Source organism: Nothoprocta perdicaria, unplaced genomic scaffold, assembly GCF_003342845.1.
Source record: "Nothoprocta perdicaria isolate Ctin4 unplaced genomic scaffold, notPer1 scaffold_426, whole genome shotgun sequence".
Taxonomy (NCBI): domain Eukaryota; kingdom Metazoa; phylum Chordata; class Aves; order Tinamiformes; family Tinamidae; genus Nothoprocta; species Nothoprocta perdicaria.
Genome location: NW_020455673.1, coordinates 142,315 through 168,319, shown reverse-complemented (window position 1 = coordinate 168,319; position 26,005 = coordinate 142,315). Strand labels below are relative to the sequence as shown.

The window sequence follows — 26,005 nt, the reverse complement described above, 5'->3', positions numbered from 1 at the left end:
GGATTCTCTTCCAGTGATGTGTATGGACAAGCGAGATGTGTTSTAAGAAGTAAATTGCTTGAAATCCTTGGCCGGAAGGTCACATTAGCTTTGTCTTCAGCTATCCATGACACTGAATTCAAAATCCTGGATTTAGACAGAATTTATTTCACTTTTTACAGATACTTACATTTGTCTCCTACTATGCCTAGATGATCAGTATTTTACATTTATTTGCAACAGAAAATTAGTTGTTTTTTTGATCTTTTTCTAGATCAACCTTTGGGATGTGAAAACACAGAAATAACAATATTTGCCTTTAGAATAATACCTGRGTTTTGATTTGGTGGTGAATATTTAGATTGTTTCTGGTTGTGATGATTTAGTTGTGTACTCAAGTTGTGTACTGTTAAGATATCACGTGTCTGTGAGTGGTGTTAAGAGTTATGTTTTCTCCTCACAGAACTTCTAACTTTGATTGACTCTAGCTACTCTAGTTACTCAATATCCAGATAATCAAAGATCTATCAGGTGCTTCATTCGTATGTTCTTATATTAAAGCACTCACCTCCACAACATGTCTTGCGAAGTGAGAACATGACAATATGTTGTCCATAGGGAGGTTGTCCAAAATCCAAAGGGAGGAAATCCTGGCCCTGCTGAAGTCAAAGGGCAATTCTGGACTCCTACATTACTGGTACCTAATGAGAGAATAACAGTGAACAACTTTRAAGAGAAGGGTTGACGGTCATTGACAGTTTCTAAAATAAAAGTCATAATCTCTGAGTCTCAGATCTGCGCCCTASACAAAACAAGAATGAAAGATCAGTGATGGTAAATAATCTCTTACTGCTCCCACCTCRAACTAAGATGGCTTTGGATGATCTGCTCACTGGGTGCAAGGTTAAGCACATGTCTCTGAATGTATCAGAGCCTTTCGCTGCCAAGGAAGTGGAAGTGGCAGGTAAATATATAGCCTTTTTGTGGCAAACCTGTCTTTCATTATACAATATTTTATCTTCTTCCCTGTCGTTCTTCTGGATTTGCCGGTGGTGTGCTGAGAAGGAGGCAGGATATTAATAAATAAATAAAGTTATGTATCTTCTATGTTGGACTAGATGATCTCTAAAGGTCCCTTCCARCCCTAAGGATTCTATGAWTMTATGATATCTGAGTTAGCATTGTCAGAGATGACATAAAAATCTTCCCCGTAGAAAATGGAGAGAAAAATACYGGTGAATTGCCCATCTGTGAAACATGGTGGACGCTACAGGGAACGGAGTCAGTTCTACCACACACATTCCTGTTGCAATCACATACCTCTGACCAGATGGATAYAGGCTGTAATGGGGAAACTGTACCTAGCATTCACAGGGTAAGTGAAAGAAGAAAAAAAAAAATAGAGGAACAAGTTCTCTCTTTATCTGTCCTGATAAGAGCTATCAAACTGAATATATGTCTCAAGCCTTAACGGCACTCTACGACACGCGTAACTGTGCAGATCTCCTAAGGTAGTCAAGAGAAAGTAGAAGGGCATTTGATAGGAACTAACTTTTTTGCCAGTCTGAACGCTGGACATTATCAACATTGTTTACAAAGAACAGTATTTGCTGCCGATTGATAATTGTAAGTAGGTGCTTTCATTGGTATAGGAAGCAATCTCCTTGACCTTCAGGAGAGAAGAAGGTATAAAAACCAAAGTATTTTTCTTGGCCAACTGTTTGTGCAGCTGTTGAATTTCTTAGTGTCTGCGGAGGACGTCTTTGGGGAAAATTTTGTGAGAAAATGGCAACTTTAACTGAAAAAAAGACCTGCAGCGAACGGATGGAGAATTTCCGGCTTTTTGTYTGGAATCCAGAAACGAAGCAGTTTATGGGAAGGACTTTCATTAACTGGGGTAGGTGTTCACACACAAGAGTCTTCTCTTCCTTCTGGTATGCTTAAAAATATTGAGGGAGGAAGTGTTCCTTATGAGTGGGATATGATGTGATGATAGCTTTTTYGTATATTAGTTTTCATATATGCTTCTGAATCACTGCTAAAGCTGATGAAATACGTTAAATACACTGCTGTTGGGGTGAAATTACAGAACAGGACTTTGCATTTCAAAACCACTTCAGAAATAAACAGATTTTAGAGACAGGTTGAGAAATCCCATTTAATCTAGGCAATAAGACAAGAAGAAAGATTCCTTTAAGTTGAATAAGTTAGTTTAAAAGATTGATTGGGGTAGTTCCTACAAGGATAAGAATATTAAAACAATTCTGGTCCAAATATTTTATAATGAAAAAATGCAACACATTAACACATTAGTTATTTTATTAATAGCCAAGGATTCTGTTTATACTATGTTGACTGTAGTGAGTTCTAACGTACAGAGAATTTTACTTAATTTGTTTGGAGGGTTTACATCATTCAGGTCTGCAGAAATCTTGCCTGTCTATATTTATGCAAGGACAGCAGCATGATGCAGAAGCCTGTATCTGTGCTTTTCCTCTTTAGACCTAGCCTGGGAAAATAATTCGGGGAAATAATTTTTGCCTAGTTCTCTGCAAACACATTATGCCTTTCCAGGATTCCTTTTCTGAATTATTGCCTGTTTTACAGACCTTCTCTTTTATCATAGCCTGCTAACACACATTTCAGCTAAATCTCACTGTCCATAGCCAAACTTGTGTCTACATCACTAAAGTGTTTCATGATTCCTATTCTGGGGCTGTATGTGTTTTTTAAAGAAGGTCCCTACTTCTCCCACAGATCRTAATGGCAGCTGTGGGTTTCTAGAAGTGGGTTTCTAGATGTGGGTTTCACATCTTTCTCATGTGAAACCTCCTGGCAGAGCTCATTGGCCATTCTGGGAATTCAAAGTTCACAGGAAATCATCCTGGAATGTGAACTTTTCCATCTTGGAGAACGTCTGGAGAGGTACCAAGGACTGCAGGAATTGGTTTCTGCCTTGMAATGAGCTGCCCACCCAAAACATTCCCTGGTCTTCTGTACAGCACCAGCAGTGTATAAGAGACGTTATGCCCATATATAAAGAAACTCACCATAGTCCTGARTCTTATACCAGGGGAATAAAGTAGCAAGAGGATGTTTTTGCTGAAGATGATTTCAGATGTAGAAGACAATGAAGCGGTAGGGGTCTAAAATCAAAACGCTTGAAATAATATTGAAATATGTAACCTGAACAGTAATACTGCTGACTTGTATTTGGCAGTGAAACACACTGGTTGTTTTGCTTAACTCATGCAAGGAGCAGATAAACGATCTTAATATTGAGGATAGCTCAAGAACCTGCCTAACACCTTAAATTTTCAATAACCTGAGCTAAACACCAAGTACCTCAAAAAACATCTCTTTTTGCATTAATGTGACACTACCAGATGCTGTTTCCAAGCTAAAAGATGTGGTGCACCAAGAAGGGCTTAAAGTTTTGCTCCAACCCTTCACATTCTTGCTTGCGAAGCTATATATATATATTTTTCAAGAACATTCTTTCAAATTTGGAGAAAATTAGAGAATTTAGAGAAAAAGATTGGAAAAGGCAGCAGCTCCGCTTGGTCCTCAGCACCCACCAGAGAAGTTTTAACCTCCRCTTCTTCCGCAGTGTGGATCAGCCTGTACTACGTCGCGTTCTACGTGGTGATGACAGGGCTCTTCTCGCTCTCCTTGTACTCCCTAATGAGGACACTGAACCCCTACGAGCCGGATTATCAAGACCAACTAAAGTCCCCAGGTACTGCTGCTGCTCGGACTCCRTTTTCCCCCATTTTTCCCCAGTCATCTGGGCTGGCGGGCACAGGCAACTCCCTAGGAGCTGCCACRGCAAATGCGGAATAAATGGCGCTGATCCTACCTGAATGGTCCCTGTATGGCTTAGCTGTGGTGTGAAAAAGAGGTAGCATAGATTTCCAATTAAATAACTCTGTCTCCAGGTGAGGAGGAACTTCTTTACTGTGAGGGTGACAGAGCAGTGGAACAGGCTGCCCAGGGAGGYTGTGGAGTCTCCTTCTCTGGAGGTCTTCAAAACCCGCCTGGATGACACCCTGTGCCACATGCTCTAGGTGTGCCTGCTTGAGCGGGAAGGCTGGACTAAATGATCTCTAGCGGTCCCTTCCAACCTTGAATATTCTGTGGTTCTGTGATTCTGTGGTTCTGTGAACTCACAGCAGAGACGGTTTCGGTACTCGTCTGAGTCCTTGCTAGCAAATATTGGGAATCRGGTACATTTACACTCAAGTCCTTCAGCAGGGAGTAGCTAGTGACGACTTAAAGAAGTGAGGGTACGCGCGGCCTGCCCGCCTGCCSGCCCTTGCCTCTCCTTTCCTCACCAAGGTGTGACCTTACGCCCGGACGTGTACGGGGAGCGGGGACTGCAGATCTACTACAACATGTCTGACAACAAAACCTGGCATGGATTTGTCACGACTCTTCACACTTTTCTATCAGGTAAAAGAAAAATAACGATGTTTATGCCATAACGTTGAATAGACCTGCATGTTCCCTAGGGCAGCTCAACTGTTTTCCTTTTTTTTTGCCTAAAATAATTAAATTTTAATTTCCCTCATTCCATCCAACCTCATTTTCTCTTGAAGTGAGGTCCCTCTTTTCTCCTGCTTGAGCAGAAGGGGTTGGACTAGATAATCTCAAAATGGTCTCTTCCAACCTCAACCATTCTGTGATAACCTCCAACATGATTTGGGGATGTGTAGCTTATATATGAATAACTTCAGAGGGGAACTTTTCTTTCATCTTTCCCACACCTAGAATATACTCCMGCTGCTCAGCATCACAACATCAACTGCACGAGGGATGAGTACTTCATCCAGGACACCTTTAATGGCCCAAATAAGACAAAACTATCCTGCAAATTTACATCGGATATGCTTCATAACTGCTCTGGCCTCACAGACCCTACATTTGGATTTCCAGAAGGAAAACCRTGTTTAATTTTAAAAATGAACAGGGTAAGTACAATCTTGAGTGCTGCGCAGGAAAGGATTCATCAAGAAACCTCAGAGAGCATAATTCTCTTTTGGGGATTTGCTATGTAATCTATTGCCACAAACATTAAACTCTGTTTTGAACTGGAAAGCCAAATACTGTGCTCTTTCTGACAGACTTGCAGGGTTGTTGAGGAATAGTGAGATTTTTTTTCATGGCATCTATGAATGTAGCGGAGGGCAAAGTGGTTTCTAAATAGACTCTTAGAAGTACTAGTTTTTGTTTAGATTTGTTAGCATCTTCACAATGCTCTTACCTCACAAACTAGTGTGTAAAACAGTTGATTTTCTGCAATTTCAGGATCCTGTGCCTGCAGTTGAAGTGTTAGTCATTGTAAATGAGATTTCAGAGATGTGATACTTGCRATCTTTCTTCTCCACACCACAAAAAATATCATTAGCTGAACTGGTGAAAATAAAATTCAAGACTTGTGGATATGTCTTCAGTGAAAACCACCACCACCTTATTCAAAGAGGGAAAAGGAAGTCTTCCATGCTGTCTTTAAATTCTTTGGGACATAGAAAAGGGATGCTTATTTTGTTTTTGTGTTCGGGCGAGAACCTGAGGCTTCTTGTTCAGTTTCAGCATTTTGGTGAAAAGAGTCCATATTTTCACCACTTACTGACAGACAAAATTATTAGGTTTTCGGTTCACCCTGCATGGTGGTCTCTGATGACAGGCATTACCCAGTTCTGAGTGGAGACACACACCTGATTTTTGCAGGGGAAACGCAGCCTCCCCCCTGGAAAAGTCTTTGCTTTTTCACCCTGCATGGACCTGTTTTTTCTCCCAGGAAGAGAGAGAATGCATAGGACAAAGTGATCTATGGGACAGTGCCTTGCCAAGCAACACGCTGAGCAGCACCTGTCCCCCTGTTAATCTTTTGCTCCTTTTTATCTTATTTCTGAGATGTATAACGTGTGTTTTCTATTCAGATCATCAAGTTTTACCCAGGCAATGGCACAGCACCTAAGGTGGACTGCACCTATGTAGTAAGTACACGGGGCCCAGGTTTCAAAGATTTCAAGAGTGGCAGCAGTGGCCGCAAGAAAAGTGTAGTTGTGGTCGGAGAGATTATCCTGCATCTCCAGAAATCAGATGGTTCTGGCAAAACACAGTAGGATTCCTCCTAATTCCATGCACCCTTTTGCACCACTGAACATCCTAAGAACCAAAAGTGTGGTTCATTTTAAATCACTTGGAAAATTGCTTTCCCATGCTGCAGAAATTGTAATAGTGAAATATATTTGCTTTAATAAGACATATGCTGTTTGTTTTCTGTTCTTGATAGGAAGCTTGTAAATCAGAGCAGCTCCTTCAGGCCTTCAGCAAATTTCAGCCCATTCTAACTCACTGAATTCATTGTTACCACATGAGAGCTTGGCTGTTTTTCTTGGCAATAGTAACAGCAGGAGATTTCCATTTCTATTTGAAAAATGAAAACCAAAACTGGCGCTAAACAGACTGCCGAGTTTCAATACATATTATGTGGCTTCTACCAGCAATAAATCATCTGTGCAGGGCTGGCTCCCCAYTGCATAGACACCTCTTCTCGCTTGCTTTACAAACAGGGTGATGATTCTCGGCCCCTGGATGTAGACTACTATCCCAGGAACGGCACCTTCAACCTGCACTACTTCCCTTACTATGGAATAAAGGCACAGGTGGGTGCCCATGTGCTTGGAATTAGTTTTGCTTGTAAGATGAAATATCTGGAGTATTTCTGTCATCTTACATGACCTGGGCAGAAGCTGAAAGTTTAGGCTCTGTGTGGATAAATGGATAGTATAAAATTGAAGTGTCTCGTGTTTTTTCTTTCTCTTAGCCCACCTACACTAATCCTTTGGTAGCCGTGAAACTTCTCAACATTACAAGGAATGAAGAATTTAAAATACTGTGCAGAGTGATTGGAACTGGAATTATCTCTGATAATATTCACGATCCCTATGAAGGAAAAGTGGAATTTAAGCTGAAAATAGATGACTAAGCAGCAACATTAACAGAGACATTTCTGAAAAACTTGTGTGATGTGAGGAGTGATTTACCCATTACACTTTCAGTTGTATTTATTTTCTTGCTATGATTTCCATAAAAATCTTATTCAAATTACAGTGAAAGAAGACATTTTCTCCTGACAGATCATCCATATAGCTGAAAATCAAGACACCACTTCCAGTGTGTGAAGGAGTTAGCAATTAACTTGATGTACATAGCTTACCATCCCCTGGCTTACCATATACTGATGCCTTCATCCAAAAACTTGCAGAAAACCAGTTTCCTTTCAGCTAAGCAGCTATGACTTCAAAGAAAACAAGTACCATATCAAAACTAGAATCTGAAAGCATAATAAATAATGGATGTATAATACTAAATTTGGGACATTATAGAAATAATTAGATTAAAAAAAACCCAATTTGTTAGTTTGAAATACTAGCAGGGAATAGAATTTCATTAATTAAGCATTTGAGCTTAATGCCTTGTATAGAATGTATAAATTATGGAAGTGTACTAAAATTATCTGTATCCTGATTCTTTTTTTTTGCATTTTTTTTAGTATTCAACCAAGTTGGACTTTTTTTTGTGTGTGATAATGCACTGAATGCAAAAGAACTGACTTAAAATCTGCCTTCTAACTTACAGCTTCCATTGTATCACTTACAATTTCTGTATGTGTAAAACAATAAAAAATGACTGGTAAGAATATAACATATAGATATAGCCAGAAGAACGGTGTTAATTTAACTATTGGAGTATTTGCTTTGAATAAGAGTTGTCTTGAAATGCAACTATGGTTTTTGCTTACCTGAAAACATCCAGAAAATAAAGATGTTAAAGTAACGGTAGGTTAAGTGCATCTACAATTTGAGAAGCCTAATTCTASCACAGATGATACTGGGACTGCTGTAGCAGCCCTACACAGCATATTTATTTTAGATGGTGGCCAGGATGCTTCAAACAGAKAATTAACATTGCACAGAAAAAGGAATTCAAGATAAGAAATCATCTTAAGCCTTCCTTGACTTGGCAGTCTAGAAAGTGGGAAGAGAGAAGAGGTAAACTTAGTCACTAAAGTAACATTTAGATAGTCAGCTTATAGAAAGAAGCCAGCTGGAGGGGAATATTTCCCCACTTCAAAACCACAAGCAATATTTAAGGTTTTTGCAGAAGATCTGAGCATTCCACATTTCAGAAATAGTAAGAAAAAGTGTCCTCATTTACATCCTCAGCCCAGCAGCCTTTCGTGTTTCATTTTTTTGTGGTATGATTTTGTCTCCCTTAAAAGAGGAGAAAGATGAAAACCAGTCCTGTATCTTTACTGGAACACAGATCTCCTCTTGTGCCTCTTTCAAAACTGATACAGAAAACTAATAAAGTAAGTTTTTTGATARAGAAAATAATAATTCATGCTCAAAAGTAACCTAAGGTTGTCTCTAAAAGGTACACAAATATCATCATAAAAAAAAAATCTGTTCATCTTTTCTAAAATAGTCTCTGTTTGGCTCTATCTGATTGTATTTGAYGGTTGCATCAGGGATGCGTTATCACAAGCTCACGTTGTAATCATCMCTACAGCACCAAATGAGAGGCTGGTGAACTGATTTCCCAAGGACTGGCACCCCAACACAACCCAGGTTCACAATTACAGCCCACTCCGGCTTTACAGAAAGGCCTTTGGCAGAATAAAGGCCTTGAAAGGGAAGACGGAAGCGCCCTGGTGTTCACCAAAGAGTGGTATGTGAGAGGCTGAGAAAACGGTATGATTTAGATACACAGAATTTGGTTCTTTAACTACAAACTTGAAGACTTTTGTTAAAGTTTCAGCCATCCAAGCTGCTTCTCTTTCTTTACTGGAACTGCAGTAAGTACAATTGCAGGAACCGCAGAGCAAGGTTTGCAGCTGATATAATCAAAACAGAGAGGTCTGTGAAAGCTGTAGGCGTATTGATCAGGGGCTAGTTCCAGCTTGGCCAGAACCCAAATATAAGCAAACTCCAGAGGAGAAACCAGCAGCGCCTAAGCATTTTGTGATGCTGCGATGGCAGCCAAATACAATATATGAGCATTTCATGTCGTGAGCAAGACCCCTGGCAGGGGCAAACAAGGACGTGCASAGTTGCACTCCAGAAACACCCAAGTGACAGAAGCTGCAAGATAAAAGACAAAGTAAAAACTAAGTCCCGAGGAGGGCATCCTACCYAGCATGCAGGATGGATGACCAACAAAACTCAAACCAAGTAGCACTGGGAGTAGATGACTTCCCCCTTTGGGGAAGGGGTGCATGGAGCGTAGAACCCCACTAGTGACTGGGGAAAGATGAAGAAAACACCTGGCTGCTTCAGCTGTGCTGGCTCTCGAGCCTGATGGCCCTGACCTTGGAGGCTAGCAAGGACCCCAGGCATCCACGTTACTGCACAGCATCAGCTCCAAGGTACTGTACAGTCACTGCTAATTTAGCACGAGTGTTGTAGGCTCATATAGAGCCCTGCTCAAGCAGGATCATCTGAAGCAGGCTGTCCAGGACCATGTCCAGATGGCTTCTAAATCTCTCCAAGGACAGAGATACCAGAACTTCTCTGAGCAATATGTGCCTGYGTTCTCTGATCTTCACTGTAAAAGGTGGTTTTTGTTACGTTCCTGTGCTTCAGCTTGTCCCTGTTGCTGCTCATTCTGTTGCTGGGCACCACTGAAGAGTCTGTCCTTTCAGATATTTAAATGGATTGAGAAGATCCCSCTCAGGCTTCTTTGCCCCACACAGAACAGGCCCAGCTCTCTCAGCCTCTCCTCACAGAAGAGATACTCCAGGCCCTTCATTACCGTAAGCGGCGCTGCCATGGACTCTCTCCAGTTGCTCCATGCCCCTCTTCACCTGGCAGCCCAGGACTGGCCACTGCTCCAGATGCGGCCTCGCTAGGGCTGAGCAGAGGAGCAGGATCCCCTCCCTTGACCTGCWGGCAACGCTCTGCCCAATGCATCCCGTGGCCTTCCTGGCCCCAAGGGCACATTGCTGCCTCACGGTCAGCCTGTTGTCCACCAGGGCTACCAGCTCTTTCTCCACAGACCTGCTCTCCAGCAGGTTGGCCCCAGCCTGTGCTGGTGCAGGGGGTTATTCCTCCCTTCCCCAAATGCAGGATCCTGCACTTTCCTATATAGAAATTTATGAGGTTCCACTCTGCCCATCCCTCCAGCTTTTTGAGGTCCTCCTGAATGTCAGAGCAGCCCCCAYGTGCACCAGCCATTCCTCATTTTGCATCATCAGCAAACTTACTCAGGAGACACTCTGCCCCCTTATTGAGGTCACTGATGAGTAAGTTGAACAAGACTGAACCCAGTATTGGCCCCTGGGGATCACCACTGGCTACWGGCCTCCAACTAGACTCTGTACCTCTGACCACAACCCTCTGAGCAATCCTGTTCCACCAGCTCTCAATCCACCTCACTGTCTGCACATCTAGCCCATGTTTCATCAACTTGCCTATGGTGACAGAAGATGGTGTAAAACGCCTTCCTGAAGTCCAGGTAGACAACATCCACTGCTCTCCCCTCRTCTGCCTASGCACTCATTCCATCACAGAAGGCTACCAGGTTGGCTAAGCATGATATCCCCTTTGGGAATCCATGGTGACCACTCCTGACCAAGACCACCACCTTCATATCCTTGGAAATGGTGTCCAGCATTAGCTGCTCCACCACCTTTCCAGGGATGACTGATGAGACCAACTGGCCTGTAGTGGCCTGGGTCCTCCTTCTTGCCCGTCTTTAAGATTAGAGTAACATTTGCTCTCTTCAGTCCTCAGGCACCTCTCCTTATTGCCATGACCTTAATCATCCAAATAATTTCTCCTATTTCTCATAAACCAAGACACAGCTCCTTAAATCTCTTACTAATCTCTTACACTAATATAGTCTCTTACACTAAGATTTTGATCTTAGCTATTAAATAACTGAAGGAATGGCTTTTTTTTTTTTAGATCCTATTCCAATTCTTCCAATATCCTTTTAAAATGATGCTACAAAGTACACAGCTATTCACTTTTGGTCTTACTGGAGGTATTTAGACATAAAATTACTTTCCAAGTTATTACTAGTGTTACCTACATATCCCAAAATCAGATTAGCTAGCTTTCCAAAATAAAATGAAAATCCCAGAAGACTTGTAAGTAGTTCTCTTCCACCATGACACCAAGACAATTTTCAGGATCYCACTTTTTCAGCACACAGTCTTATCTCCTGCAGGTATAGCTTGAACTTTTGTTCAAGAGATGTGTATTTTAATGGCAACAGCACATTTTCTACAAGTCCTATTTGGCCAGCAATCCACATTAATCTTTTTTTTCATTGTTTACTCTTTTCTAATCTGCATCACTTACTTTTTTTTGTTAAATATTTACTTCTAAGTTATTGAATAAAAAGTTAAACAGAAGTAAGATTTTACTTGACGCAACTGTTCAGTCAGTGRTAACTCCACAAAAATATTTTTGATTCAGTAGTAAGCAGTTCTTAACCCTTTACTATTAAGCTGGTATTGTGATTTAAAAATATTTAATATTTAAAAATATATATATTTACAGAATTTATTCACTATTTCAAAATTTATTAAAGTTCTTTTTATAAGAAATATAGAGATACACTCCACCCACCATAAATCACATGGAATGCCCATTTTAGAAGTAGTAAGCTTTAAGGGCAAGCTTAGTATTCTCTCTCATTTCTAAGGAATTCTCTCAAGCTCATATGCTAAAGAACTCAGAAGTCTCCAACCTTGCTGTTTTTAACATCCTACAACGAAAAACATTCAACATTCTTAATACCATTAGAACCCACCCACAAGTGACAGGGTAGAGCCTTGCAATATTTATTTTATATAYYAAAATGTGGATATTGAAGTGTTTAATCTTTGAGCCTASGTTTGAATTTCAACTTGTTCAATACACTGAAAATATTAACAAGCAAACAGAATGTTATCAGAACACAAAGAGCACTTATAAAGCTATTACATTGATAATTTTTAATTAACAAGAGTCTCTCATCTTTACTGTCTTCTGCATTAGGATGTTCTGCCTCTATCATAGGACAAATGTGAACCAGTAATGAGATGATTTTCTTTGGTGGCTATTTTACTTGCTGGGGTTGGAGTATTTTGAATGCTCTTCTCTATTGCATGAGCAGCAGCTCTAGTCTCCAGGTCTGAGTGAAAGGACAGGCATGCCTAGGTGAGGTCCACCAGGATAACCACCAACATAAGCCGGTGCTGGATGTAGGGAACAACTGTTCAGGTCACTTACTGCCCTTCTTCAGTCTTCTCTCAACATCAGGTCTATTTGCTCTAGAAGCCTCGCTCCAGAAGCCTATCCTGACAGAAAAGTATCCACTTCTACTTACTCAGCTAACCAACATTTTCATCACAGGCATKTTGTAATTTAAGAGAGCTTCTGGAGATCAGCTCAGCTTCTATTCAATCCACTGTATTCTGTTCCTGCTGAGTCTTGGGTACACAGGCAGGCCAGATGAGCCATTTGTTAGACCAATCATGTTGCTGATGCCCATTTTCTAACGTTTTTGTTCTCCTCTGTCTCGTAGTATCGCAGACAATTCAGGCCGGGAAGCACCTCAGGAGGTCTCCAGTCCAGCCGCTTGTTGGCTGGGAGGTCAGATCAGGTTGCTCAAGTTGCTCCTGCAGGAGGTCAGATCAGGAGGTCAGATCAGGTCGCTCAGGGCATCCAGTCTGGTCTTCAACACTTGAAAGACAAAGACAGGCACAGCCTCTCTGTGCAACCTGCTCCACAGCTTGACCTTCCTCATTTTGAGAAAGCTTCTCCTTATGTCCAGTCACAACTGCTTATTTCAGCCTGCGCTTGCCATTTCTCGTCCTTCTTCCATGCCCAATGCAGACCTGCCCGACCATCTTCACGGGAACATTCTCACAGGTCCCAAACATCTCTACTACATCCCCCAAAGCCCTGTAGTCTCTGCCCTTCCTTACAACAGCAAAGTGCTCCCTCTCCCCTCCAGAATCTTGGTGGCCCTCCATAACACACAGGAGCTCAAGGAGAAAAGTCAGGAGACAAAACGCAAAACACACACRAATAAAAATATGAAGTATCAAACTTCAACAAATGACATTAGAAGTTGCTAGTCTCCTGTTGGCCTTTTTCATAATAAAATGACGATTAAGGTAATGCAAAGCTTTAACAAGAAGTGCATATGATGCTATTTCTGGAAGCAGACAGATCTGGGAAAGGTTCAGAGTTAACTCCATACATGAAGCAACCAGAATAAGTATTTTTYACTCTTCTCATAGACAGAAAAGAGGAAATCCCTTCAGAAAACACTGGACCATCTGGGGAAAAAAAGAAAAAAAAGTCTACCTCCTTTCTTACACTACTGACTATTCCCATATGAATTCACCAGTGCTTCACACCCACTCCCTCATTTTTTTCTATTTTTATCTTGAAATGTTTTCCAGATTTTACATTAAGGTGAAAATTTCTCAACCCGCATATTCACCTTGATCTCATGACAGTTATCAGTTTCCATGAACCATTTACTAAATGGTCATCTCAAAAGGCTGGTATCCTGTCAGTCTCACTTGTCGCTCCTTTTCTGCAATAGCTGTTCTTTGTAAAAGAGGTATTATTAGTCAGAGGAAGTCAGTGTTTCTTTAACACACACAGATCCATAAGTTTGAAGGGGTTTGTTCTTCTTGGATTTTTTTTCCCCGCTTCTTAAAGTCAGTCTTCCCCATTTCCAATTCCTCCCTTTCCTGCTGGTCTCCCTTCTTTCCTTCTCTACCTCCCCCAAACACTATGAACAGAAACTGCCTGAAGAAATCATTACATGAATTAGCAAGTAACTAGAAAAAAGTCAAGAGACKGCCCCATTCCTAGCTGCTGCTTTTTGTTTCAAACTTTCTTTTTCCATTTCAGAGATTTACCAGCGACCTAAAGGAAGGCAAGAAATGTCTTCCGAAGCAGGTATTTTGCCATATTTTCACTCCTACTTTTGAGTGAGCCGGGGGAGTAGCTCACGCTCTCGGGAGAGAGCAGAGGCCACTCTCAGACAAGAGGGCTTCAGGCGGGAGCCTTTTAACACAGAAAGAAGGGGCAGGCCTGTCCTGAACACCTACGCGTCTGCGCACACGTCTGTGACACAGAGCCAGGCGTGAGGAACACGGCGTGGAAACGCAGGACGCTAAACGTGGCCAACTGGGATCCTGGAGCAGAGCAGCAAGGGGAGGCCGGGGGGAAGCGYGCGCACAGCGAGCGGCGCTCTCTCCACCCCCGGGGACCGGGAGCCTCAGGAGAGGTCACCTTGGAGCAGCACCGAAGCTGGGTCCCCGGCAGGGCCCACGCGACAGACACCGAGAGCGCCAACGCTCGGCCCTGGCCCTGCCCGCACAGGAGGGACGATGGTCTGAAAGGATCCTACAATTAGAAAAACCACAGAGCTTGTTAAAAATGCCCATGCGCGTTTTATTAATAAAAACTAACAGTGCCAAGGTTAAACAAGTCAAACAATTATAGTCTCTTTATATTCCATAAAATATTACAGAAAAGTTTATTTGTGTTTCAGTAAAAAGACTACTGTCTTAGAATAGGCAGCTGACAGTATTTGTGCAGTTAATTGTTTGTGAATAAATTTAAAAAGACTACCACTTGCCCTGAAATTCCTTTTATAAAAATGAACTATTAAAAATGATYGACAAATTTTGAGTTAAAAAACTTAAAACATTCTCTATATTTAATTTCAACTTTATAATAGATTACAGGAAGATGCTTATGAAACAAATACAAACATTTGTTTCAGTACATGTCTTTATATGATAGACTTATAAGTATGTAAACAACTATATAATAAAAAGTTTCCAAAGTCTGCCTGTAAGAAATCAGGCAAATTTTACCATAAGCAACAAATCATTCCAAACCTTCAAGACATTTTATATAGCTGCACCAGCTGGCAGTAAACATTTGCCAAAAACTTTGTAATTCATATGTCCCAACATACARTGAAAAGTATATAAACTCGATGGAATCACAATGTTAGTTATAATTTAAGGGAAAATAACTTCACAACAACATTTCTGGAATTTAACATGTAAAAAAGTAGGACCTATCTTTCTTGTTTGGTTCTTTGGACACTGCATGATTAACAAAAAACACTTACTACATTAGCTCACTATCCCTCAAAAAGTGGTATAGTCAAAATACACTCCAAATAAACTGCCATTCAGTATATTCATTTTCCACAGAAGGATAGCATTTTATTTCTCAATGATGTGTCTACATTTTCTTTAGCAAACTTAGCAAGAACATTTGGGGCAAAACGCATTTTCCTTCAAGTAAAAAAAAAAGAAAAAAAAAGAAAAAAAAATCCCTAAAACAAGAGTAAATAAAGGCTCTGCATTAACACACTGGTATCAAAAACACACATCCACACCACATTTAAAAATATCCTACATAAAACAATCCTTGTTTGCTTATCAGAGGTGCAATTTCTAAATTCAAAACTGCTTACCAATATTTTCCTTGAGGGACGGGGCAAAGTAATTTGAGAGTTTTATCCCTAGAACAATTTATTCCTGAAGCTTGCTGAACTTTAACAAAAAATAGTCTACAAGCAAAGGGCATCAGTCGTCGTCATCATTTTCATTAAAATCGTCGTCGTCATCATCGTCATCCCCAACATAAGAAACTGGTGTTTCAACTCTCGAGCCACTGTATTGAGATCCATTGGAACTCGTAGCCAACATCCCATCTCCACCATTGGAAAAGTCACTGAAAAAAAATAAAGCAAGTCCAGTTGAAATTTTTCAATCATTTTTCCTTGCTTACTGTGCTCTTAAATACAACCATGTACTGACCCCCTTCCTTTAAGGAGGGAATTCATTTTATAATTTCCTGTCTTTAACATATTCCTAAGTTGTTTCTTTCAAAAGCAGAAATAGTTCAAGTAATTTCAAGAGGGCTCTTTTTATACTTCTTCTTCTATGTTTAATACAATGACGAAATCCTTTTTACAAGTGTCTTAGAAATGTGTTTTCCATATTTCATCCAAAGCACATTTATTGTTAAGGACATAAATCTATCTAAGATCCAAAGTCAGAAAGCAAAGACAACTTCTTGCACTTGTTGGACGTTTCCATCACAAGTGAACCGCGTCTTTTAGGAAGCACCAGTCCTGACTCAAATACTTAGAAATGATGAAGAATTTCAGTATTTGATTCATTTCAAACTTTAAGCAGAGCTTATACAAGAATATCTTTCTGACTGAGGCAACGGCAAAAAGCAAATGAGTAGAGACTATGTCAGAAAGAAGTGGCTTATATCAAAAGAGAAATTAGTTAAAGTCTGAGGTGGTTTCAGAGAGACTTAACTCAGAAAGGTAAATAGAAGCTAAACCTCATGGTTCTACCAGTTTCTGAGAGTGTTTCAAAACCCAAAAATTTGCCCACTAGTGAGCATGTGAGAATCCTGCCCAGATTATACCTTCAGGGAATTACTTTGCTTTCTTGTCACAAACTCAAAATCTAGTAGTACACACAAAATTAGTATCAGCCCAATTAGTTTCTTTCCCAGTATTTTGAAAAGATTTCTATCATGGCACATTTTATCCAACTCAAAYTTACAGTAACATACAAAGCAGAATACAGCTTTGTTACTTGACACAACAGATCTGGTTACTTCTCAAAAGGTGCTAGTGTTGGTAAGAAGTATCATTATTTAAATAAAAGTAGCAGTTTTGAGAATAACCTTAAACACACATCCGCACATTTAATCAAAACAGAACTAGTTTCATGGAGTATTTTATCACCAGTCAAGTGTCTTTGGTGCTCACAGATTGTAAAGCTTATTTATAACTTCACCTCACCTGGCTGAAAATCTTGTGCCATTTGATGTGGAACCTGATGAAGATGTGACATATACACTGCTGATTGATCCCTGAGCCATTTCTGTAAAACAAACAAACATTCGCTTCAGAACAAACTCATCTAATTCACTTCATCTGCTTAGAGGACAGAGAAGGGGTATTTCAAATAAAACAACATCCCAAAGTCCTATATCCAAAATAGCACAATTAAAAAATAAAAAGTTACTGTTAACAGCAAAATTCAAAATTAAGTGAGCAACTGGATGATTTTGAAAGTGAGCAACTGGAAATCTTCAGTCTTCTTACATATTGAAAACAAAAAACGATACAAAATGAAGCCATGACCACATGTGCACCTATGTTTACCCTTTGCAGATTTATCAACTGCATCAGCATTAGATTACACACTGAAAATACCTACTTACATGGTGCAATGCAAAACAAGTGGCTTCGTGAACAGCAAAAGCCCATTCACTACGAGGCTCTGTGATTTGTTCTCCTAGGTACCCTAAAAAGCACACACTGGAGAACATGTCAAAAATCTACACCTCAAACTAGTAGATTATCAACTGATTTTTAATATGTTCATGTTTTGTTCCATTAGTCCCATACTAACCAATAACTAACCTGTCACATACGGTTCCAGAGCTTTAGGAACCAAACTCCTTGCAATTTTTAGGTCCTCTGCTGAACAGCTTCCAGATTCTAGCCCACAAGCCATTCCCATTCGTTTTAGTACTTCAATATCATCATGAATTTCAAAAGTATTGTCAAAATTAAATAGATATTCAAACCTAGAGAGAAAAATATCTCAATTAGTTTGAATTCCTTTAACCACAGCTTCAACTGCTCTAATCCACATGTTTTAAATTACTTGAATTGCAAAAAAAACCTTAAATACACGGCTAGTGACACATCATCTTTAGCAACTGAAAATTACAAGCTTTATGTATTTGGTAACTTAATGATTGGTTAAAATTAAAATGATGCAGACTGTATAAATCATTAAAAGGTTTAACAGAAATGGAGATTTAGTGACATATTCTGTACGTTTAATGTACTTTTCATGTTTAATCTTATGCCTCTCCCATTGCTAGATGGAGAAAACTACTCCCTACTTTCTTTTTTAAGCAGCAAGCTACCAGCAAAAACTACTGTTACATTCATTCAGCTTTTATTTAACAGATGGAAATACAGATTTTGGGGGGGGGAAAAAAAAAAAGAGAACAGCAATTCTGAAAGCAAAATGTATTTCATGTCTGTCTGCATTTCATTACATTAAGGACACAACATAGTATGTTAAGTATGATATTAAAATTCAGCAGTTTATTTCTAAAATCTCCAGATTGCTAACAAGTCTTAAACTAATTATTACATCTGAATGTAATAATTTCTGTTTATTAGAAAGATTTACAAAACACTTTCTATTCAACATAAGCAACTTTAACCTATCTAAAGCATATTTTTTCAATCAACAAGTAAACTTATTTGTATCTTATTTTCAACAAAATAAAATATATGAACTAAAGAGCTCCTGCGTGGATGTAAACCTTGTAGCTATATTAAAAGGTAGGCAAAAAATGTTCTTAACTCACTTGTCATTTGAAATACTGCAGTCAATCACTGTCTTCTTGCTGGTGTTTACAATGATAAATGGCAAATGGATGACAGAATTGGAAGGGGGCGGTCGATTTGCCTGTTGTTCTGCTTGACGATTTCTCTGAACAAGGTTCTTAAAGGCAATTTGCTACAAAAAAAAAAAGTAACAGTGACATGAAAGTATGAATTTAGTAAAAATGCATGGTTTGTTTTYCATCTCAAAGTACACATACAGGTTCTGTCTGAAGAAATTGCTATAGAGTTAGAATAACAGTTACTTAAGAGACTCCCCACACACTCTGAAGTTGTACAGAATTTACATGGAAGACCTGTTCTCAGTTTCTGAATTAGCAGCAGAGAACATCTGAATTAATCGGTTCACTTTCTTTGGAAATCAAAGTCAATCTTATGAAGACATTCTAATGACAAAGACATGAAAAACAACAGAAAGGATGCCCAGAAAATATGACAGAGTAAGATTTCTGCAGTAAAAAGAACAGTTCTTAAAAGAAAAAATCMTCTAACTGCATTAACCTTTCTGGTAATAAAATCAATTAAGAATTTTCCAAATCTTTACGATTTTGTCTGGCTAAAAATCACTCATATAAGGAATTTCAGCAATGGCTGCAACAGGGAAATGCAAAGAAGAGAAAAGGTTCAGCATACTCCTGCTTTTCTAAAATGCAAAAACGATGGGTGACAAATGGCACTATTGAAAAACACAGCTTASGAATTTTTAATTGAGAGAAAAATGTTTGCTCTAATAATTATAATCAGGATAGCTGTGGATCCTTGACTGAGCGAAGTGATGTTATTTGAAAAAATTTGATGGGATACAGCAATCTACCTCCATTCTGTTCACTATTTCTTGCTGGCTATTGCACTCCACAAAAGTTGAATGAGTGATACTATTTTTTTTCCTCTTTTTTYGTTATGTTTTGTTTTTTAAATGACAGATAACATTCAGGATTTAAATGTCTGATGTTAAATTTCTGAATTGCTCAACTAAGTAAGTGACTTTACTCTCACATTACTCACCARCCCTGTTTTTCAGAATGCAGTCTTAATCCTCTAAAAGTTAGCAAATGTATGAACTACAAATTCAAATATTAAAATGATAATTACATTAAAATTGTACAGTAAGCCACTAAACTCTTAAGAGAATACTTTTGNACTGGAATAAAATCAGCTCAGTGGGAACTGCAGCTCCTAACAAGGTATTCTGGTGAGCCACCAAAACTACAGGGCAGTGACTTAGAGACAAAGTGCTCCCCAYAGCACTGCAGGTGAAATGTGTGGCAATTAAGTAAGAGCTCCACAACCAGTTAAGCCACCTACACAGCAGGAGCAACAACATTCAAGACAGGCGAAACACAGAACATCATGAGAGATGATGACCAGCAGTCATTCAGCTTTATCTAAAGAATTCAATTAACACCAAAAGCTTATGAGAACCAAAGGGTAAAATTCAGAGAGTAATGTGCCAATTGATGTCCCTGTCAGCATTAACCCTGTTTAAACATGCTTGAAACTGCAGAAGAAAACATCAGCACTCGCTGGAAGGTTCCTGCTTTCCATAGGYTCCCATTTTCCACAACGGCATGGTCAACAGCATGGTAGCAAGTAAACTGCAATACTAAATTAAAACTCCATGTGTCTTATCCTGAATTCATCTTGAATTCATCCTGAATTCATCCCTCACTGAGATAAACAAGAGCAGGAATACAGATATAAATTACCTTGCCCTATAGACAAGAGTACCTTGACTGTACCTGTAGAATGAGTTCTTGGAGCTGAGACTGTTTTTGTTTTATTCTTTCTAATCTTCTCTGTTTCTCCACCTTAAGATAGAAAAAGAAATCATTTAGTTTCTTTGTTTTCAAACAACATTCTATAATCAACATTTTCCCTTAAAACTGCCTCAATACCACAGGACTGGAAGTAAGAAGTACTTCCATCAGTCATTAAGAAAAATCTCTGAATCATCTGCAGAACATATCAAGTCTCACGTCAGYACCACTGACAGAACCTGTTCATGAAGCACTGAATTAGCACACCAAGGAACACATGCAACTCACTGGGCAGAGTGCAAGAGTACCTCTGCAAACAGAAGTTAGGCTTCAAAGATCCATCCAAATTCTCTGAAGGAGGCAGAGCACATAGACCAGAAGGATCCACTTGATAGCATCTGTTGGTATGTCCAAAAAGGTACTGGACAAGATCCATCAAAAAGGCTTAAGGMAATAAAGCCTTCTACTTCAAGAGACAATACAGGGGAACAGAAGATTCCTGAAATTTCCCTAAACTCAACACATGTGAGGACTTTCGCTGTTTTTGAGGCTGTATTAACTTGCAGCTCAATCATTCAGTGCTTAGCAGAACACCTCCCTCCTCCTGTGACTCAGTTTATGAGACTCTACCTTGATGCCAGAGAACATCATTCTACCTACCACAAATGCACTGACTTTGATTATGCACTATTGCAGTTCATGCTGCTTCTTATTCTTCCATACTAATATTATTCCGTTCTTCTTTATCATAGAGTCACAGAATAGCTGAGGTTGGAAAGGGACCTCTTGAGGTCATCCAGTCCAACCCCCCTGCACAAACACAGGGTCACCTAGAGCGTGTGGCACAGGGCTGCGTCCAAGCAGGTTTTAAAGATCTCCAGAGAAGGAGACTCCACAACTTCTCTTGGCAGTCTTTAGTACATTATCAGCCATAATGCTGACCTCCGTACAATAAGCAACACTCCTTTTCTTTTGCTCCCCCAGTGTTGATAATATGGTATCACATGTGCTGAGACAGGACCAAAAAGATCAACTGCCTCGCTTTCTCCAGCTGCTGCCTCCCTACGCAGCACAACACTGACACCTCTGGCCCGCTTCACCTTCTATATCCAACCTGCATTTTTTTGCCCCAGTTCTCATTTTCTCAAGTTCACTACTGAATTTCACTTACAAAAGTATTTTCTATCCCGGGAGATTTTTCAAAAGCCATTTGCAATCATAAATATCTTACTGGACAGAAATTCAAATTGCTTGGATGGCAATTACAGTGCTAACTGAAAAAAATCTAATATCAGTATCAAACAAAAATTTCCACAGAGTTAGCCCTTTGTAGGAATAGATAGATTACAAAATACATTCCTTTTGTTTGTTTGTTTTCAGTTCTGCAGAAGGGATGCTTAGTAACAATAAATACAAAAAAGTCCTTCTCTTCTGATACAGTATATTGACTTCAGGAATGTCCTGTAATTTTATGCCATCAATCCAGGACTCTTACTCAAGATGTTTAAAAAGCACAATGAACAAATGCTGCCAAAATTCCTGGATGTTCGAGGATAAAAAAAAAAAAAATCCATTTTTACTCACTTAAGACTTACATTAAAGAACTCTGAAGTCTTACACAAAAAAAAATGTCAGAAATATACATGTTTACAGTAGCAACAAAAGATTAATGTGAATATACACTGATATACATGCAATACTTATCAGCATAGGCAACAAATTATAGAAGAATTATTTGTCTGGAACCTGGGAAAAAAAATCTGACTCTTGAGCATCACTACTGCAATGTTAGAATTGTACATTAGACATTTTATTAACTTTGAAACTAGAATCGTTTCACATATATTACAGACCTACCAGATAGCACCTGTATTTTTTACATAAAAAAAGCATTACTTAACCTGGAAACTTAAATGTGTACTCTGTATAAAAAAAAAATACAGAGTCAGGACATCTACTTAACTCTACCCTGCTAACTCAGTTGATCACATGCACATGTAGGAACAGAGCATATGAAAGCCATAAACATTTACTCAAACACAGAGCCACTGTGATTTTCCTAGATTTATACCTCTAAGTTCTGACATTCCTGAGCCGAGTTAGTAGGTAGACCAATCCATTTGATTTCCTTCTTCTCCTTGGATATAATGTTCATGGCCATAAGGACATTTAAGGCATCATAGACACGTCGTCTAATATTCTTCTGGTCGTAAGCCTGCTATAGACATAGTGTGTTAATCAAAAACATACCTGTGACAAAAACTTTTGAAACTAAATGTATTATGCAGATAAATGTTTACCCAGTAAACAGGGAAACTCAGGTAGAATCTGAACCATTTCATTTAGCAGYAGGAAAAGAAATAAAGTCTCCAAAGCAGTTTCTCTTGCCCCATTCAGTCCACATGTGACCTCCCAGATACTTACTGATTCATTTGGTGAAATGTGATTATCAGTGGTACTGAATTCTGCAACCAGCTCGTCTGCCACCTCATTGTAGGAGGTGGTTCCTTTTCTCTGCACCTTCTCACAAACCTTCATAGAGAAATGACGTAAACCCTTGCCATTCTTCTCTCCTTTTTTGTTCCGTTTCCTGAATATACATACAATATATAATTTAAGATTAGAACTTTGGAATATTTAATTTTCTCCCCTCTCACCCCCCCATCTTAAATACAGGCACTCTGTTTAAAAAAAAAAAAGTGTACTATTTTGCTCCTCACCCCTTCCCAGCATTTTTTCCCTCTGATTTACAGTAACTAACAATTGCATTATCTTGATGCTGACACACTTCAATACAAATKAATTCGACAACTCTGCTACTTCCAGTAACAATTCATTTAACAACAGGCATACTTCTTGAACAAATCAACAAGGAAAATCCTGCAATCTTCAATACAAGAAGATGACAGGAAAAAAAATAAAATACGAAGAGTAAATCACAGGCAATACCTTTTTTTTTTTTTTTTTTTTTTATCAGCCTATCTAGTTTGACAATAAGAGAATTGTTCAAGCATTGTTAACTTAATTCTGATAAATAACTGAACAGATAATATCTGAAACTGCTTGAACAGTCTAAACACGACACTATTACGAAAATACAGATTTGGACTGTCAGCATACAAAGTTGGTACAAAACTTCAAAGCTGCAGTAGATGCAAGAAGAAGCAAAAAGATGCAAGAAGAAAAATTTTAGTGTATGTTTTAAGAAAGGATTATTTATGTCTCCTCAAATGACAAGGACCAACAAAATTATTATTAAAAATAGAAACTAATTTCTCCATATCTGATTTCTCAGTAAATTTGGAAGTTCAGGGCTTCATAATCCCATAGCAGGCATCAAAGTATCACTTGTTGTGCCTAATACCTTTTTCTAAAGAGAACTACACTCTTATTTCAAATGACACCTCAGGGTATTCCTGTTGGGTAAGAAATGCACTGTATTTCTTGGAACTACATGAGCAAAACAGAAATGTTACATTAAGAACTGAATTATGGCAGATGAATTCCCGTGTCCTTTCTGGAACTGAACTTTCTAAATGAAAACAATACAAGAACAYCTGTCAGTTTTTTAATGCCAGATTTTAACATAGAATACTTTTAACTCTGAAACACTCTTAATGAAAAGGCAAACATGATGCATCCTTCACACGGCTAACCTGTAGAGTATACACAATACCACAGTGAACATCTAGAACAAAAGTTGCAATAAATTCATTGATTTTTTTTTATAACTTTTATTTTGCTCACCCGGCAGACCAAGGAGAAGAATCTGCAGCCTGGTTCTGCGATACAAAATGCGTGTTAGGGGTATGTGGACTTCCTACTAGGATAGTATTTGGCGCTGAAGGTCGCTGAGGTGTACCAATAACCTACAATAAAAATAAAATTATGTGGAAAATGACTGTAAATATTCAAAGTTATTCAGTTGCAGGTTTTACTCTTCAAATAATGCATTACTGAGACATGGCTAATGCTTCTTTCCTAGCTACTTCATTAGATACATTCCATTTATACCACAGTAACATAAAAAAAATTAATGTTACATATTATATAGCCTGACTCAAACGTACTCCCTAAGTAATAAGCAGTTATGTGCTATTCATGCTAAACGAGCTCTGGGTGCTTTCTGGAGTTCTTAACCACTGCTTGACAGTAACTCAGATCAGAGCAGAGTCTGAGCACAGTGTGTACAAAGAAGCTGCAATAAATTGCGGTTAAAAATATGAACGTATGAGGTGAAAAGAAAATTGTAACAAATTAGCAGAAGCATGGAGGAAAAAAAAAGCAGAGCTATTGCAAGAAGGGACAAATTCTCCCTTGCAGTAAGCCTTTCTCAGTGCAGGATCAGGTAGGGAAAAGTAATCTCCAGCTTTCTCAATTGCTGCAGATTTTGGCTTTAGACCAATTTAGGCAAAACTGTTTAATTTKGAAAATGCCCTGAGTGCAGACCTGGCTGATGCCAGTGTTCCTGCTCACAGGTGCCCAGTTCTGAAGGCCTGTAAATGTGATTCTGAGCAAACATGCCTATGCACACAGAGCCATCTCCTCTGGGAGCCCAGCTGAAGYACAGCTCCCACTTCTGCACACGATGGTTTTCACCTCTACAAATGTAACCTCCTAGAGAATATATAGTTCAGAAAACAAAATGTTTTGTTTCTCACCTTGTAGACAGATACAACTATTTCTCTTGGCACATCTACCTCCCAAGAGAGACAGTATTTATTAGCATCCTTGACACCAGGTGTAAGAAACAAGCACCAAACAGCTCTTAACTCAAGACCACCTGCAAAGCTCCTGTATTTTCCTGCAGCTGCATTCCCCTTCACCCACCAAATTTTACACTTCTTCCCGAGATCAGCTTTAATGATCTGGTCTCGACACAAATAWAAAATCCCAAAATCTAACAATGAATGAAACTTTATGAAATGTTTGAGAAATAAAACTTCTTGCTGTGGGAAAGAGCATGAGGGTGGGATGTGCAGAGCAGGCACACGATGTATAGGAATCAGCTCGCTTTTTCCCTCTGAAACACCTGAAGTTCTGCTACTGACAGTTCTCTGCCAATTGCAGACCAAAACTTTTGCTATTTTTACCTCTAGCACTAGACAATTGCTAACAGAATGCTTCTAAGTATTGGAATAAACATCTAAGTATTGGAAATATCTAAGTATTGGGATAAAGAGGTATATTCTAGAAGTTCTTTTTTTTTTTTTTTTGCTTTTAGATGGCCAAAATTCCTGACGATTCATATCTCTGATTCTGTCCACGACCCCTGCACGAAGACTATCAGCAGCCCTAGCRTGCTGTAACACTGATAAATAGGATATAGGCTGGCCAGAGAAATGACACTAGCCATTTTTACTCCTCAGCACGCAGTTACAAAGGGCCTTGCAGATGCTCCAGTGCCTTGCAGATGCTGGAATCAGACGGTCCCCACAGGGGCAGGGCGGGCGCGCGGGAGGCCGCACCAGCTCCCAGGCTCCTTCCCAGCGCCGAAAGGTGAAGTCTGTTCAACACATTTGAAACCTGCTCAGCGTTTACATTCTAATGCACAGAATGTCTTTGAACCAGCCCAAATCAGATGCTGTAATGTTGCAATTTAAGAAAGCAGATTTTTACACAAAAGATGCATCTCAGATTTAAGTTTATTATGCAACTTTACATAGCTCTGACATAGAGAAGGCTAGAAACACAAGTACCACCCTTGAAAGTCTAATATTCCTCTTACTTCCTTCTATTGATAAATAATGTGTATGGTCTTATGA

At 39.2% G+C, this 26,005-nt stretch overlaps 2 protein-coding genes across 3 annotated transcripts in view; one reads left to right on the top strand and one right to left on the bottom strand.

The window, feature by feature from the left end:
* Positions 1–1,764: 1,764 nt before the first annotated feature.
* ATP4B (ATPase H+/K+ transporting subunit beta) lies at positions 1,765–6,973 on the top strand. Its single transcript, XM_026046198.1, has 7 exons — positions 1,765–1,876; positions 3,590–3,718; positions 4,318–4,431; positions 4,750–4,949; positions 5,922–5,975; positions 6,558–6,650; positions 6,812–6,973. Exons 1-7 carry the CDS (start codon positions 1,765–1,767, stop codon positions 6,971–6,973), a joined length of 864 nt encoding a protein of 287 aa, XP_025901983.1.
* A 7,498-nt stretch (positions 6,974–14,471) lies between these two features.
* TFDP1 (transcription factor Dp-1) overlaps positions 14,472–26,005 on the bottom strand; it is a 39,589-nt gene continuing 28,055 nt past the window's right edge. Inside the window, exons 4-11 of one of the 2 annotated variants that reach the window (XM_026046195.1) lie at positions 23,988–24,109; positions 22,665–22,830; positions 22,312–22,458; positions 20,223–20,291; positions 18,447–18,598; positions 17,479–17,645; positions 16,852–16,933; positions 14,472–15,758 (exon numbers count right to left, since the gene is read on the bottom strand). In XM_026046195.1, coding sequence (XP_025901980.1) covers positions 15,611–15,758; positions 16,852–16,933; positions 17,479–17,645; positions 18,447–18,598; positions 20,223–20,291; positions 22,312–22,458; positions 22,665–22,830; positions 23,988–24,109 — 1,053 coding nt within the window. In that variant the 3' untranslated portion in view covers positions 14,472–15,610. The remainder of the gene's footprint in view (positions 15,759–16,851; positions 16,934–17,478; positions 17,646–18,446; positions 18,599–20,222; positions 20,292–22,311; positions 22,459–22,664; positions 22,831–23,987; positions 24,110–26,005) is intronic. The other variant, XM_026046197.1, reaches the window with a different exon arrangement.